A 16,672-nucleotide genomic window follows, 5' to 3' on the forward strand; every position below is an offset into this window, starting at 1 on the left:
CTCTACTAGGAGAATGAATTTTTGTCATTTTGTCCTCAAAGTATAAAATAAGGCTTTCATCCCTGGTAGACTAGGGCAGTGCTTCTCACAATTCAGTATGCATACCAGCAACATGGGGGCCTCACTAAATTCAGATTCTAACTCCTTGCAGTAGGGCTCAGGATTCTGCATTTCCAGTAAGCTTCTAGATCAGAGGTTTCCAATCTTTTAGCTTCCCTGGGCCACATTGGAAGAAGAAGAATTATCTTGGGCCACACATAAAATACACTAATACTCATGATAGCTGATGAGCTTTTTTTTTTTTTTTTTTTTTTTTTTTTTGAGACGGAGTCTTGCTCTGCCACCCAGGCTGGAGTGCAGTGGCCGGATCTCAGCTCACTGCAAGCTCCGCCTCCCGGGTTCACGCCATTCTCCTGTCTCAGCCTCCCGAGTAGCTGGGACTACAGGCGCCCGCCTCGTCGCCCGGCTAGTTTTTTGTATTTTTTAGTAGAGACGGGGTTTCACCATATTAGCCAGGATGGTCTCGATCTCCTGACCTCGTGATCCGCCCGTCTCGGCCTCCCAAAGTACTGGGATTACAGGCTTGAGCCACCGCGCCCGGCCAGCTGATGAGCTTTAAAGAAAAAAATTACGAAAACATCTCATCGTGTTTTAAGAAAGTTTACAAATTTGTGTTGGGCCACATTCAAAGCTGTGCTGGGCCGCATGCAGCCCATAGGCCATAGGTTGGATAAGCTTGTTCTAGATGCCAGTGCTGCTAGTCCAAGAACCGAGTTGCAAAGGAACTCACTAGAGTATTTTATATAATACATAGTGGCTCCAGCAGAGAGGACAATCATGAATGAGGATGACTTGAGTGGCCCTAGCTGGGATCCCCAGGTTCCCTTTGTGGCACTGGTGACTCACAAGAGAAGGCTCCAGCACAGGCTTCTGGGAGACAATAGAGGTGGTCAGTGTCTTTTTTTTTTTTTTTGAAACAGAGTTTTGCTCTTGTTGCCCAGGCTGGAGTGCAATGGCACATTCTCGGCTCAGTGCACCCTCTGCCTCCTGGGTTCAAGCGATTCTTCTGCCTCAGCTTCCCGAGTAGCTGGGATTACAGGCATGCGCCACCACACCCGGCTAATTTTGTATTTTTAGTAGAGACAGGGTTTCTCCATGTTGGTCAGGCTGGTCTTAAACTCCTGACCTCAGGTGATCCGCCCGCCTCGGCCTCCCAAAGTGCTGGAATTACAGGTGTGAGCTACCATGTCTGCTAGTGTCTTTCTTTTTTAGTGACTTGGTTACCATTTTCCTTTTTCTTCTGAAAGCAAGTCCCACACAGCTTTTAATCTTGAACCCTCTATAACTAAACTATAAAACTGGTTCTGACAATAAGTTTTTTCTCTCTATACTTGTAGGAGTTGCTGGAGAACCCCTGCCAGTGGATAGTGAGAAAGACATCTTTGATTACATCCAGTGGAAATACCGAGAACCCAAGGACCGGAGCGAATGAGGCCTGTATCCTCCCTGGCAGACACAGCACAATAGGAGTCTTAATTTATTTCTTAAGCTTTGCTATGTAAGGGTCTTTAGTGTTTTTAAATGATTGTTTCTTCTTCATGCTTTCGCTTGCAATGTAGTCAATAAAACATTGTGTACTATTATTGGATGATGATGTTCTTATTTTCTTAGCAAATATGTTTAGTTTAAATTTTCATATTGTGTTCATGATCATACTTTACTATGGGTTTGGTAGAGAGAAATATGAGATGATAGCAGATCTTTAATGGGAGTTTTTATTTTCTCATATTCTGCTCTAGGCTATAAACCACATTACCCCTACTTACTGATCACAAATTAGTTAATTAAGGTACACCCAGAGACTAGCCTCTGGAAGATTGTTCAATATTTTCTAGAAACTAGGGGGGCCAGGCATGGTGGTTCATTCCTGTAATCCCAGTACTTCAGGAGGCTGGGGCAGGTGGATGGCCTGAGGTCAGCAGTTGGAGAGTAGCCTGGCCAACATGGTGAAACCCTATCTCTACTAAAAATACAAAAATTAGCTGGGGGTGATGGCAGGTGCCTGTAATCCCAGCTACTTAGGAGGCCGAGGTGGGAAAATCGCTTGAACCCGGGAGGCGGAGGTTGCAGAGAGCCAAGATCACACCACTATACTCTAGTCTGGGCAACAGAGTGAGACTCCATCTCAAAAAAATAAACTAGGGACCTTCATACATTTAATTTTTTGTTGTGCCCATATTTGATTGTATCATCAGTCCATTCTTGCATTGCTCTAGAAGAATACTGGAGACTGGGTAGTTTATGAAGGAAAAAGGTTTAATTGGCTCATGGTTCTGCAGACTATAGGAAGCATGTCACTGGTATCTGCTAAGCTTGTTGGGAGGCCTCAGGAAGGTTTTACTCATGGTGGGAGATGAAGTGGCAGCAGGCACTTCACATGGCGAAGCAGGAGCAAGAGAGAGAGAGGAGGTGCCACACTCTTAAACAACCCGATCTTGTGTCAGCTAACAGAACTCACTTATCACCAAGGGGATGGTGCTGAGCCATTCATGAGTCCGCCCTCATTGTCCAGTCACCAGGCCCCACCTCCAGTACTGGAGGTCACATTTCAGCCAGGAGATACGGAAGGGACAAACGTCCAAACCATATCATTGAATCTTGTAATATATACTTATAACCTGAATAGAAAAACAGGTGTATGGTTTATCTCTTAAATGAAATCTGTAGCACTTGCTTGAAATCCACTAGAAAGAGCTCCCCTAAGCACAACCACTTCTATGCACAAAATACAGCCTTTTAAATTCCAAAGTTTGCCCGAGTCTTCCTCTGGGCTTTTAAGTGCAAGTGGTCAAAATGTATAAATAAAAACACTCCTTGAAAGCCCTGCTTTTCAAATATTAAAATTATATAAATATAAAATAGACAAAGTTATCAAATGGTAAGTAAAGCTACTGAAAACGTGAAAATGCTTTATAACTTGCAAAGGACTATACAAACATAAGATATCTTTTGAAACTTCTTTATTAACCAAATTATTTTGTAGTGAAATGCCATTTCCCTTCTAAGAAATGAATGGAAATAAACAATAGAGTTTTTAAGGAAAAATACAGTATTTGCTGTGATAATTTTCCCTGGTAAGATGTAAGAATTAACTTACTTTTAACTTCAGATGCTATCATTTTTACCCCCTAGGATACTGTTAGGCACCAGCCCTTTACCAGAAATTGCTTAAAGATGTATTTGGAGAGAGAGATGTGACTCAGTTATAGTATATGTATTTCAAAACATTACGCTGTACACTGTAAATATATACAATTTCAATTCTTTGTTGTTGTTGTTTTGAGACGGAGTCTCGCACTGTTGCCTGGGCTGGAGTGCAATGGTGCAATCTCGGCTCATTGCAACCTCTGCCTCCTAGGTTCAAGCGATTCTCCTGCCTCAACCTCCCAAGTAGCTGGGATTACAGGCGCCTACCACCATGCCCAGCTAATTTTTTGTATTTTTTAGCAGAGACAAGGTTTTACTGTGTTGGCTAGTCTGGTCTCGAACTCCTGACCTCGTGATCCACCCGCCTCAGCCTCCCAAAGTGCTGGGATTACAGGCGTGAGCCACTGCACTGGGCCTCAATTCTTAAAGATTTGAATTAATTGAGTCCCTAGATTAGAAATAAATTTTTTTTGTTACAGAGTCCCATCAGTTTTCCGGAAAAACAGACAAAAAGCTAAAGCTAGTTTCATTCATCACAAGGTCGCCAACTCTTAGTTCTCTAGTTTCAGGCTATTTCACTTGCTACAAGATTTGATTTTAAGAGAGATCTGTATGGAAGCATTTTAAAGTTAATGTCCAAGATTGAGCTCAAATGCAATGTAGATTCTTCTTTATTTTGAAATATTTATAGCTTTTCTATTTTTTGGCATATTCTTAACCGTGCATGCTGCCGATTGCTGGTCAGTTGGCTTCGACACAGTAGTCCAGGGCCACAGTCGCAACGCTGGAAGATTTCTGGAGCTTGAGCAGTGTCTTTATGCCCTCTCCTGGAGCAGACCTGTCCCTCCAAAAGGACTGGCTTACATATTTTCGTCCAAAAATGACGAGCACAGCAAAGTCCAGGGCCACAGTCAAAAGTTCTCAGACAACTTTCTCCCTCTTGTCCTGTAACAAGGTTAGTGTGGGCTTTAGTGATAAATAAGGAAAGTGGCCTGCCGGGGGTTTGCTACTGGGATAAGGGAATGGGACCTACGACTGACAGACACAAAGTAAAAATAGACACAGCACGCGGGTCTCACAGAGCTAGGTCTTACGCTAAAAGCGGTAATGCAATGGCGACTCCACCCCTACCCATCAGAATTGTTGTTACTGGCTGCAGACTACCTTAGGGTACTCTGTACGTGACCCCCACAGCTTCTTACAGAAAGAGATTACAAACAGCACATGCTCCGTAAGTGTTTCTGGGATGGAGAAGAATAAAATCAGTCTCACCCTGTCCTTAAGAGGCTGGGAGGAGAAAATGCATTTCTGAAATAAAATGTGCTCAGAATGCTGTTCTTACCCTTCCTGCCTTGTGATTTCTTAATACTTGGCTTCCTCTTGGGTTGGTTTTCCTGGACTGGGTGCCCAGTTGTTACTTCCGCATGTGTGCCATCTTGCTCATCAAGCTGCCTTTCCAATTTTGGGGTTGCGTCTTCCATCTTAGTACAAACATCTGAGGGACAACCAGGTATAACTAGAATTACTAACTTCAAGGGGGAGAACCACAGACACACTAATTATCCTACTGCTGCATAATTTGGTAGCACCTCTGCCTTCAGTTTATATATAACTTTCTAGATTTCTAGGACATGCACTAAATATTTACATGCTCACATATGGCAGAGAAAGTAGCTAAGTGGAAGTTGGATTCCATTAAAGGTAGTTAATGGTATCTAAGTGGAAATGGAAGTATTTGAATAATTCCAACTTGAGTCTTTCCTTTAAAATCATTATCTCCAAGTCATTGGCAAGAGCTGTTGCCAGGAAATAAATTATTTTGTTTCATGAAGAAAAAGCAGGCCAGGCCTGGTGGCTTATGCCTGTAATCCCAGCACTCTAGGAGGCCGAGGTAGGTGGATCACCTGAGGTCAGGAGTTCGAGACTAGCCTGACCAACCTGGTGAAACCCTGTCTCTACTAAAACTACAAAAATTAGCCGGGCGTGGTAGTGCATGCCTGTAATCCCAGTTACTCCAGAGACTGAGGCAAGAGAACCGCCTGAACCCGGGAGGCCAAGGCTGCAGTGAGCTGAGATCATGCCATTGTACTCCAGCCTGGAAACTCCATCTCCGAAAAAAAAAAAAAGGAAAAGAAAAGGCAGCTGCATAAATTTACTTCAAGCGTGAATCTAGGAAGCGCCATTAGAGAGTATCTACCCTGGAATGTTCTAGTCTATGGGGCTTAGACACTACCTTTGGTTTAAAAACTACTGTTGGTGTTAGGGTCGCTCACCATTCATGCAGAGTGTCCCAGGGCAGCACATGGCATCTCGCTGGCACCTCCTCCGCAACCCACGACATGTAGCACAGAACGGCTTCTCATTGTGGGACTGGAGGCAGAACTTTCTGGTATTACAGTCCGTGTCAGACAGGCACTGTGAGCCCTGTGGAGGGAATCTGTTGTCACAAGGCTAGGAAACCCAACACGATGGAAGATGACTTATTCAAGGCAGGAGGTGGAGGGAGCCAAAGGACAGTGGCACTGTGACAAACCCCAGGCAGCATCTTATTTTCCAGTGGAAATGGTTTTCTCCCACAAAGGGAAGCTCAGGTCACCTGGGGAGAGACCCAGGCCCTGCAAAGGCTATTTGAGTTTGAAAAATTGTCTTAACTCAGAATTTAGTTTTCCTGTGCTCTCTGTGAAAATGGGAAAAAATGTTTTCCTATGTGTGTCTTAACAGGTGATTATGAGATTTTCAATATATCTTAACTCTAGAAGCTGGCTGCAGTTTAATTAAATATACTATTGATGTTTTTGGCATTCTTGTTTGATTTTTCACTCTAGTGAATCACATTTAGCTTGCAGACCCTCCCTAAGTGAACTGTCCTTTGATTTTCAATGATGCCTCATTGACATAGAGAAAGAGATAGCGAAGATCAATTGTTCTCATCCACAGTTGATGCTTTTAATGTTGGTGTAGTATATATGATATATGTAATAATAGACAGGATATATAATAACATATACACATATATAAAGCGATCCCTAAAACAACTCTCTCTGTGAACTTAGACGGTGACAAGGCAATGCATCATGGCCCTCTGTTTAAATTCTCATTCCCATGTTTGCTGGCTTTGTGAGCTTGGGTAAGCTCTTCAAAATCTCTAAGTCTTATTTCCTCATCTGGAATTAGGGGGTGTTTCATCTTTCTCAAATTGTGAGGAAGAGTACATGAGGTATCACATGTAAAAGAGCTGGCACATGGTAGAGCTTCCAAAGTGTTCGTTTATTCCCTGATTTATAGACAAACTTATGGTCAAATGATGTGAAAAGCCACTGTGTTTATTTCATACATTCATGCTAAGGCCACTGATCCTAACAGGGTGCCCTCCCAAATCCAAAACCAATTCAATTTACCTGCTAGATAAGACATTTCACACATGAATCAAAACGACTTACTAAAGCCCAAACAGAACACCCCGACTGTCAGCAGCCCCGTACCTCACCCCCTCCCTAGCAGCCTTACCTTCCGGGCCCCAAGCAGGTCAGCAGAGCTCCTGATGTTGTTGAAGTCCAGGACCAGAGCTCCCAGGGGAGAGCAGAGCCAGCTCAGTCCCAGCAGGACGGCCGCCACCATCCTTCAATCCCTGGGCTCCTGGAGGGTCTCAGCACTGTGCGTCACCGAAGCGAGGCTGCTCTCCACCCAGAGCAGAGCTTCCACTAAGCTGGCAACTCAGTACGTCGTCTGTTTGTCACTGCTTTTTCTGAAAGAGAAGCAAACCTTAGTCTGAGTAAGGTGCGTGAAATCGGTTGAGCAAAGTCTGACCAGCAGGTTCCTCCTGAAACTATTTATAACCAGATGTGCCCCCTCCCCGTTCTGTTCCTTCCTCCTGTCCCACACAGGCTTCAACAAATCCCTTCAAATCTGTTTGATCAATCGTTCAAAACAAGGACTCAATAGAAGGAGAGAAGAGGCAGGGCCACGCAGCTTCTCCTCCAGGGGTTGAATCCCTCTTAATTATTGCATATCAAAGATAGTTCAAAGGGCCACGGCAGAGCAGGATGTCTGTATCAAAGGCAAACTGATAATCACCTGCATTTCCTACCTTCAGTAATCCTTTGGGGGTAGGGAGGGAGTCTGTCCTAAGATCTGTTTTCACAGCTAATTGTGCTCAAAGAAAGGATGAATCATACTGGCCAATATGCTATAGAGGATGCCAAAAACTAATGAGGTACAAAATACACTGAGAAGCTGTAAACTGGGCTTCAGATAGTGAAGACAGATAGAAAAAGAGAAAACGCCCCCTGATTAGCTCTGGCATCCAGATGTAACAGCACCTGTTCTGCCTAAATGCCATTTGGGAAATTACTTTCCTTTAAATGAAAATTGAACTGTTTGAAGTTAAGGTTCTTAGGAAAAGAATGTAATTTATGAAAGTCCCATTTTTCAATGGTGGGGACAATGATAGAAAGCCCATTTTACACAATTCAGTAGGAAGCTTTGGGTCCATTTTATCAGCAATATATTTAATTTGCATTGTATTATGTATCGCTTCTCGGCCTTTTGGCTAAGATCAAGTGCACTGCATTATGTAAAACTCATTTAAGCAAAATGAGGATCCAAGTCTCTGGCTGATTTCAGATGAAATTTCATGTATTTCCAATTTTCCTAATACGAATTTTTTAAAACTTCTGCTTCATCCCTTTCCTGTCTGATTTTTTTTTCCATTTGGACTATTAGAGAAGTCAGGTAATTTAGACATGTGCTTATCACTGTCATAAATACTTTAAGAGTAGAACAATCTATATCTGTGTCAAAAAATCATTTTTTCTTCATTGTTTCATCGCTCTTAGCATAGTCTTCTGAAAGTGCATTTTTTTCTATGCCATAAATGATAATCTTATTATTTACTACGTTTTCCTGCAGAACAACCTAACATCAGTTCATTAACATGAATCTTGGCATTCTGTGCATGAGAACATTCTCAATTTTGAGTAATGCAGTGCCATTCTGAAGGTGATGCAGGTGATTCGAGCCTTCCCACTACTTGGCGCTCGTCCTTGGGTTGGTGTTGCTTGTCTACCTCTCATATGGAAGTTACTTATTTTAATCCCTTAAACTGACAACATCAAACACCCTTTGATAGCGTGATAACCCTGGTGACTAGGGGTATTACAGAATTTATTTTGAAGTTGGACAATTATGACCAAGGATAAAGGAGAGAGCCCCAGGGTTCTGTCTCTGCTGGGTTTCTGTGCTTCCTGCTGCCTCACTGTAAGGGAATTTCAGGTTACCAAAGGCCCCTGGCAATATACACAGGCGAAAGAACCGACAGGAACTCCTGTAACACGGCACAAACAGCCACTGAGCACTTAGCAGGAGCAGAGCCTCAGATTAGATGTCGGGAATAAAATTTGAAACTCCAATGGCCAGGCACAGTGGCTCATACCTGTAATCTCAGCACTTTGGGAGGCCAAGGTGGGAAGATCTCCTGAACTGGGGAGTTCAAGACCAGCCTGGGCAATGTATTGAGATCCTGTCTCCACAAAAAAAAAAAAAAAAAAAAAAAAAAAAAAAAATAGGTCGGGCATGGTGGCTCACGCCTGTAATCCCAGCACTTTGGGAGGCCGAGGTGGGTGGATCACCTGAGGTCAGGAGTTTGAGACCAGCCTGGCCAATACGGTGAAACCCTGTCTCTACCAAAAATATAAAAACTAGCCAGGCGTGGTGGTGGGCGCCTGTAATCCCAGCTACTTGGGAGGCTGAAGCAGGAGAATTGTTTGAACCCAGGAGACGGAGGTTGCGGTGAGCCAACACGGTGCCACTGCACTCCAGCCTCGGCGACAGAGTGAGACTCCATCCCCCCACAAAAAAATTAGCCAGGCATAGTGGTGTTCACCTGTAGTTTCAGCGACCCAGGAAGCTGAGGTGGGAGGATCATTTAAGCCCAGGAGATTGAGGCTGCAGTGAGGTGCAGTGAGCTATAATTGCACCACTACACTCCATCCTCTCTCTGCACTCCACCCTCTCTCTCTATATATATTCTCTCTCTCGCTAGAGAGAGAGAGAGAGATCCAGAGAGAGAAAGAGCCAGACAGAAAACTTGTATGTATGGATGATTGGGCCTGGGTGAGAGAGACAGCGAGCGTGAGGTCCAGACAGAAGACATGTATGTATGGATGATTTCAATATATTATGATTGATTTCAATATATTATGTCAAGCACTAAAATAAAGGTATAATGTAAGGGTGGAGGACTTATAAAGATATAAATACAGAGGAAGGCATGATTGAGACTTTCTAGAGAAATAAAGGAATGTGTTTACAGATGAGGTAATATTTGAGCTGAATTTTGTGGTTGCATAGGAGCTTCCTAGGTTGGGAAGCTGGAGATGTCCTCACCTGGGCTCAGAGGGTGAGGTGTGTGTGAGGGCGAGGAGGTGCACTCAGGTGCTAGTGAGAGATTCTGTGGCTGCGGCAGATGACGGAAGGACGAGATGAAGCAAGATGCAGAGATATGCCGTGCTAAGGAAATCAGATTCTATTCTCTGCACGATGTAAAGTCATTGGAGATATTTCAGACTGAGAATGGCATGGTCCGCTGGGTGCAGTGGCTCATGCTTGTACCCAGCACTTTGTGAGGAGGATAAGGCAAGAGGACCACTTGAGGCCAGGGAGCAGGGAGCACTTGAGGCAGGGAGCCCGAACAACGAAGCAAGACCCTGTCTCCACAAAAGATAAAAAACATCAGCTGGGCATGCCAGCACATGCCTGGAGTCTCTGTCACTTGGGAGGCTGAGGTGGGAGGATCACTTGAAGCCAGGAGTTCAAGACCAGCCTGGGCAACATAACAAGACTCCATCTCTACGAAAAATACAAAAATTACCCTGGTGTGGCGGCACGTGTCTGTAGTCCTAGCTATTCAGGAGGCTGAGGTAAGAGGATTGCTTAAGCCTAGGAGTTCAGGGCTGCATGATCATATCCCTGCACTCAAGCCTGGGTGACAAAGCGAGACTCTGTCCTCCCACCAAAAAGAAGGAAGGAAGGAAGAGAGAGAGAGAGAGAGAAGAAGGAAGGAAGGAAAGAAGGAAGGAAAGAAGGAAGGAAGGAAGGAAGGAAGGAAGGAAGGAAGGAAGGAAAAGAGAAGAGAAGAGAAAGAAAGAAGGAAGAAGGAAGGAAGAAAGAAGAAAGGAAGAAAGAAAGAAGAAAGAAAGAAAGAAGAAAAAGAAAGAAAGAAAGAAAAGGAAGGAAGGAAGGAGAGAGAGGAAAGAAAGAAGGAAGGGTGAAAGGAAGGAAAGAAGGAAAAAAATGAAAGGAAGAAAAATGAAAGGAAGGAAGAGAGAGAAAGGAAGGAGAAAGAAAAAGAGAAAGAAAGAAAAAAGAAAGTGAGAGAAAGGAAGGAAGGAAAAAAAGAGAAAGAAAGAAAGGGAGGAAGAAAGGAAAAAATAAAGGAAGAAAAAAGGAAGGAAGGAGAGAGAAAGGAAGGAGAAAGAAAGAGAAAAAGAGAAAGAAAGTGAGAGAAAGAAAGGAAGAAAGAAAGAGAGAAGGAAAGAAAGAGAAAGAAAGAAAAGAGAAAGAAAGACACTGGTGTTATCTAATTTGCTTTCAGGGCACAATGCTGGTGGCAGTGTGGTGCTTAGGTTGCACTGGGAGAGAGGGGAGGCTGGGGGCCACTTAGGACTCAGTTGTCATTGCCCCGATGACAATGAAGGGTCCAATTTGAGGCAGTGACACAGTGACAATGGGAACCAAGCACAGGATGGGAGTCTGAAGTTCAAGCTGCATCACTGGATGTGGGAGTGGGGAGTTGGGATGATCCTGCCCTCTCCGATTTGGTGCACTGGGTGGGTAGAGGTGGGCCTAGAGACAGAGAATTCAGGATGAAAATCAGGTTGGGGGAGCAGGATAACAGGGTGCCTTGAGCAAAGCTGTCCGCACAATCAACCGTTTGCAGGATATCTACTGTGGAGAGGTAAGAGTAGCCACTGTGTCTTTCAGGAACCATGCTCTCCATTTTGCCTGTGAGAGACAGAGGAGAGGAGCGGGTGCAGGCACCAGATGCCAGAGAGTCACCAACAGGGGCTGAACAACACTGAAAAGCGACCCTCTGTCTGTCTATGTCTGTCCATCTCTGTCTCTGTCTCAGCACTGACAGAATGTGGGCTTTGGGGCCGGGTCTGACTCCATCACCAGCTGGGCCTCCCCTCCGCTGTCTGCCCTGCTCTGTGCATACACCAGTCCGTCACAGCGCTTCTAAAACCCCACTGCAATCATCTACTTCTTTGTCTCTGCAACTAGACCATAAACTCGAGCGGGGCGCGGTGGCTCATGCCTGTAATCCCAGCACTTTGGGAGGCCGAGGAGGGTGGATCACTTGAGGTCAGGAGTTTGAGTCCAGCCTGGCCAACATGGTGAAACTGCATCTCTACTAAAATACAAAAATTAGCTGGGCGTGGTGGCACACACCTGTAATCCCAGCTACTCGGGAGGCTGAGGCAGAAGAATTGCTTGAACCCAGGAGGAAGAGTCTGCAATGAGCCAAGACTGGACTACTGCACTCTGGCCTGGGCGACAGAGCAAGACTCCATCTTAAAACAGACAAACAAACAAACAAACAAACAAAAAACACGACAAAAACCCCCTAAACAAATGCCTCTCATCCATTTTCCAAGCCAGAACTTTCCATCTTCCATAGACTTTAGTGCCTAGCATCTACCATGGCCCTACCTTGGCAGGCTGTCAATGGATATGTGTTCGATACAACTCATCAAAGAAAAATCCCCCTTAATCTGAGGCCTCGTTTTGCAATAAGACTGGGATTTCGGTCTCTAAAAAGCCAGAGCAATTTTGGAGGAAAGTAGGTATGTGAAGTAGTTTCTGAAAAACGACTTTCGGTATATTTTCAGATTTCCCAAGGCTGCTTGCCTGCTACTAATCAGCACACTGTCCCTCAGCAAGAGTGCTAACAACTGAAATGAGATGCCCCTGTGGCAGCGTTTACTGCCAGGAGCCTGGATCTCCATTATTTGGGGATTAGAGGTGATGGGGCAGTGGGGAGAGGATGGCAGGGAGAAGTAAGTGGGGAGAGGAAAACTTTTAAAATGTTGGTTTAAAGGGTGTCCTCTCTGCTTTTAGGCCAGGCCACAAGCTTCATGGGACAGGCCACAGCAGCAACAACCTCGCAGAACCCACTCCACAAGTCTTCCTGAGTGGCACCTGGAGCCATGGCTGTCTTTTGAAAAGCGGCACCACAAGACACTTCTTTAGCCACAGAACAAAGGAAGCCATTGTGCAAAGTTCTCGCCAAGGCGCTGCCATACTGATGCCCCCTGGCAAGGATTATGGGTTAACTGAAAATCTCAGGCTGATGCTTCAAGTTTTGCAGTGAGCACCTGGCCCATGGGAACACTAAAATCGAGTAATACTGACTAAGCTTAGAGCAAATAAAATTTCTCAAAAAGAAATTTCCAGAGGTTCCAGTTTCCACACTAATTCCACTCTTTGGATAAAAATTGCAGACTTGTGTTTGAGACCTGCCACCTGTGTCCTCCTGCACGACAGCTGCTGTGGTTCACGTCAAAAGCTGGGTGTCCGATTGTTTATACTCATCCAGGAACGGAAAGTTTTATTTGTTATGCCTCCTGTGTCAAAACCAGTTTGATTTCCATAAATTTTGCTTTCCTTAAAATAAAATCAAAGTAACGGAAGCAAACAGGTCTTTGGCAGAATCTCACAGGAAATGTTCCATAAAATAAATGATGAGAAGGGGCATGTTGATGGGGCAGGCAGACAACCACAAGATGTGATCACAGAGATGACGGAAACGTTGTCATTTGGTTCCCTGAGGTCAGAAGGTAAGGCCAGCCCTCCACAAGGCTGGGGAGTGAAGGGCAGCACCCAGGGACAGCACAGCGGGGATGCCAGGGTGGCTGGTGCCAGCCACTTTTGCAGACGGTGTGGCCTGTGGCAGGTCATGTCATGCTCAGCCTCAGTTCCTTCTGGTCTTGAGGGCTTTTTACACACCAGTGTTCTGGGAGATTGGGCTGGCATCTGCCACGGTCCCCGAGTTGCTCAGCTCCAGGAGGCACCTTTGGACCGTGTTCCACGCACATGGCCCACGCCTCTGGAGCTGTGCAATGTGCTGGTTCAGGGAACCTCTCTTTCCGCAGCAACAGCCTTGGAGTTGTCCTGACTCCACATCAGGCATCTGGCTGGGAATAGCACCAGGCTCCCTGGACTCTCCTTCCTCAAAGATAGGCTCTGCCATTGTTTTGTTTTAAAATAAAATCAGGTTGGCCAGGCAAGGTGGTTCACAACTGTAATCCAACACTTTGCAAGTCCGAGGCAGGCAGATCACTTGAGGTCAGGAGTTCGAGACCAGACTGGCCAACATGGCGAAACCCCGTCTCTACTAAAAATACAAAAATTAGCCAGGCATGGTGGTGCGCACCTATAATCCCCGCTACTCAGGAGGCTGAGGCAGAAGAATCACTTGAACCTGGGAGGAGGAGGTTGCAGTGAACCAAGATCACGCCACTGCCCTCCAGCCTGGGGAACAAAGCAAAAAAGAAAAAAAAATCATTAAGTTGTGTCCATTTGTGCCTTCCTAGGTCCTAAGTGCCTCACCCTCCCTGCCCTGTTCCTGGGCACTATCCTGCTTTCCTTCCTCTGTGCCACGCTGTGGTTGACATGTTCATGGGACACAAAACATGGGTGGGGGGGTCTGCTATCTTTGGATCTGGGCCCTAAGATGCAGACCAAACTGGGTATCACTCTTCAATTCTTTATTTTTAGGGACAGAGTCTCATTTTGTCACCTGGGCTGGAGTGCAGTGGTGCAAGCACAGCTCACTGGTAGCCTCAAACTCCTGGGCTCAGCTCCCCGAGTAGCTGGGACTACAGGCGCATGCCACCACAACAGCTAATTTTTGTATTTTTTGTAGAGATGGGGTCTTGCTATGTTGCCCAGGCTGGTCTTGAACTCTTGGGCTCAAGTAATCATCCCACCTTGGCCTCCCAAAGTGTTGGGATTACAGGCATGAGCCACAGTGCCCACCTACATCTGATTCTTTTCCTTAGATGTAAGCTGTGAATCCTGTTGCATTAGGAAACCCAGTCTTTCTAGGTGTTGAGGTGTATCTGGCTCAACGAGTGTGATCTTGGCCCCTCTGTCCCAGGCTCCTACCTTGAGTGTCGTCCAGGCCTTCCCAGGACTTTGGCCAAAGAAAGCTGCCTGCAGTTGAAGCCTCCCTCTAGGGTGGGCCTTACCCAGCCAGGAGTTTCCCTCTGGGCATCTCCATGTTAAAAATGAAGACACCGAGACTGGGAGGGACCAGTAACCTGCCACAGGTCCACAACGAGGGGGCTGCAGACCTGGGATCTGAACATAAGAATTCTTGTTTCAAAGTTCATTCTTTCCTCTGTGCCCACTACATTCACTAACTGACATCTATTTCCAAACACCAAGTTGATGGAAACAACATAAAATCACAAGGAACACTGCCTGGGCTATTTTCCAATTACGACTCTGGGTGTATGTCACCTCCTTCTTTGCCAAACTGTCTCTGATTAAATGGGAGGCTAGGGCTTCACTAGGAAGTTACTGAGACTAAATGACTTGTAGGTGGTGTCATCAGGGCTGTAATGTAGCTGTGTGTGGTACAGTGACAGCATTGGTTTCTCCATAAAATGACTTAGTAATTACTTGCCGCCCTTCTGACATTCAAATTAGACTTGCGGCCAGTGCTAATTCCAGCACTTTGGGAGGACAAGGCAGGAGGACTGCTTGAGCCCAGTAGTTTAAGACCAGTCTGGGCAACGTAGTGAGACCCCATTTCTACAAAAAATAGAAAAATTAGCCTGGCGTGGTGGTTTACACCTATAATCTCAGCTACTCGGGAGGCTGAGGCGGGAGGATCGCTTGATTCTGGGAGGTTGAAGCTGCAGTGAGCCGAGATGGCACTGCTGCACTCCAGTCTGGGCAACAGAGTGACACCCCATCTCAAAAAAAGAAAAAAATCTAAAAACAAAACAAATTAGATTCTGACTTTGGTAGAAAGTCCTCAGACACAGCTTTGATCCTAATTCATAGCTTATGTGTTCATAACCTCATGAAGATCTTGGGTGAGGCTCTGGGGACCCAGGGGGAGTGGGAGGGGAGGTTGTCATCTTGGCGCTTCCACACACAATCCCTGCCCCTCCCCCGCCCCCCGCCCCTCCCGCGTCCCTCCCCCGCCCCTCCCCCACCCCACAGGGCTGGCTTCTCTTTTACCTTGTCTCCTTGCTCCCCCTTGTGGCAAAGAGTGAGGTGCACATTCAGAAGGCCCAGCAGAAAGTCCAGGCTCGTGATTCCAGGAGCATTTCCCAATTTCTGGTGGAAATTCCCCATGGGATAGCACTGTCCTTCTCATACATCTAGGTACTTCCCCATCTTATGCAAGTGAGCCTCACTTTTTCAATTATAAAAGAAATGCATCCCCAAATCTTAGAAATGTTGGAAAACACAGAAAAGTAGAAGAAGAAAATTAAAATCAGATATCTAGAAATTTTGGTAAAATTTTCCCAATTTTCTTCTATGCAGTCGTGTATACATATGTACACGCAGCATTTACTTAATATACAATATAATTAATCTACCGTCAGCTCCAAAACTTGCCATTACTAATGCCTACATCTGCTCATGTGTGCCTCTTCTTCCCAATCCCTCTATCTGCCTCCCCATTGGAGGTATACACTGAGATTGTTGTTTTTAGAGACGAGGTCTCACTATGTTGCCTGGGCTGGAGTGCAGTGGCCATTCACAGGCAGGATCAGAGTGCACTACAGCCTGGAACTTCTGGGCTCAAGTGATCCTCCCGCCTCAGCCTCCCAAGTAGCTGGGGATACAGGTGTGTACCACTGTACCCAACTTGATGTTTATGTTTATTGCTCCCTTGCTTCTTAAAGTAAAACTACAACACACACACACACACACACACAATTGGGATTACACTGTACATACACTTTTGTTCCCTCCTTTTTCTTTTTTCACTGAGCTTTTCTTCAAGATCATCAAGTATTATCAGAACCCACGGCTATACCACAACCCAGAAGATGGACGTATTATAGTTCATTTAATGTCCTGTAGATGTTGGCCATTTGGGTTGTCTTTTGATTTTGTTCTGTTTTTGTTTTGAGATGGTGTCTCACTGTGTCACCCAGGCTGGAGTGAAGTGGCACCATCTCAGCTCACTGTAGCCTCAACCTCCCGGTCTCAAGCAATCCTCCCACCACCTCCTGAGTAGCTGGGAACACAGGTGTGTGCCACCATGCTCAGCTAATTTTTTATTTTTTATAAAGATGGGGGTCTTGCTATGTTTTTCAAGCAGATCTTCAACTCCTGGCCTCAAGTGATCTTCCTGCCTCAACTTCCTAAGGTGCTGGGATTACAGGCATGAGCCACCATGCCAGAGCAGCCCTTTTTCTTTAAAGAAATGGAATTGAAT

The 16,672-nt window shown here is 45.5% G+C and overlaps 2 protein-coding genes and 1 pseudogene across 6 annotated transcripts in view; 2 read left to right on the forward strand and 1 right to left on the reverse strand.

The window, feature by feature from the left end:
- The window catches only part of POLB (DNA polymerase beta), a 34,161-nt gene extending 32,512 nt beyond the window's left edge, over window positions 1-1,649 (forward strand). For 3 of the 4 annotated variants that reach the window (XM_033232294.1, XM_033232271.1, XM_033232285.1), the window contains one exon: window positions 1,398-1,646. In XM_033232294.1, coding sequence (XP_033088185.1) covers window positions 1,398-1,492 — 95 coding nt within the window. In that variant the 3' untranslated portion in view covers window positions 1,493-1,646. Of the gene's footprint in view, window positions 1-1,397 lie in introns of all 4 variants that reach the window. The other variant, XM_033232278.1, reaches the window with a different exon arrangement.
- Window positions 1,650-3,860: 2,211 nt separating this feature from the next.
- Window positions 3,861-15,689, reverse strand: DKK4 (dickkopf WNT signaling pathway inhibitor 4). Of its 2 annotated transcripts, XM_033232328.1 has the most exons (6): window positions 15,460-15,689; window positions 14,374-14,568; window positions 6,715-6,952; window positions 5,481-5,631; window positions 4,550-4,702; window positions 3,861-4,152 (listed from the first exon to the last, which is right to left on the reverse strand). In XM_033232328.1, exons 3-6 carry the CDS (start codon window positions 6,823-6,825, stop codon window positions 3,893-3,895), a joined length of 675 nt encoding a protein of 224 aa, XP_033088219.1. In that variant the 5' UTR covers window positions 6,826-6,952; window positions 14,374-14,568; window positions 15,460-15,689; the 3' UTR covers window positions 3,861-3,892. The 2 variants fall into 2 exon arrangements, with proteins under 2 accessions (XP_033088219.1, XP_033088208.1); XM_033232317.1 differs by lacking the exons at window positions 14,374-14,568; window positions 15,460-15,689 and having other exon boundaries at window positions 6,715-7,026.
- LOC117095962 lies at window positions 7,737-7,885 on the forward strand (annotated as a pseudogene).
- Window positions 15,690-16,672: the final 983 nt, after the last annotated feature.

This window comes from Trachypithecus francoisi, unplaced genomic scaffold (genome assembly GCF_009764315.1).
Source record: "Trachypithecus francoisi isolate TF-2019V2 unplaced genomic scaffold, Tfra_2.0 Contig01440, whole genome shotgun sequence".
In the NCBI taxonomy this organism is placed as follows: Eukaryota; Metazoa; Chordata; class Mammalia; order Primates; family Cercopithecidae; genus Trachypithecus; species Trachypithecus francoisi.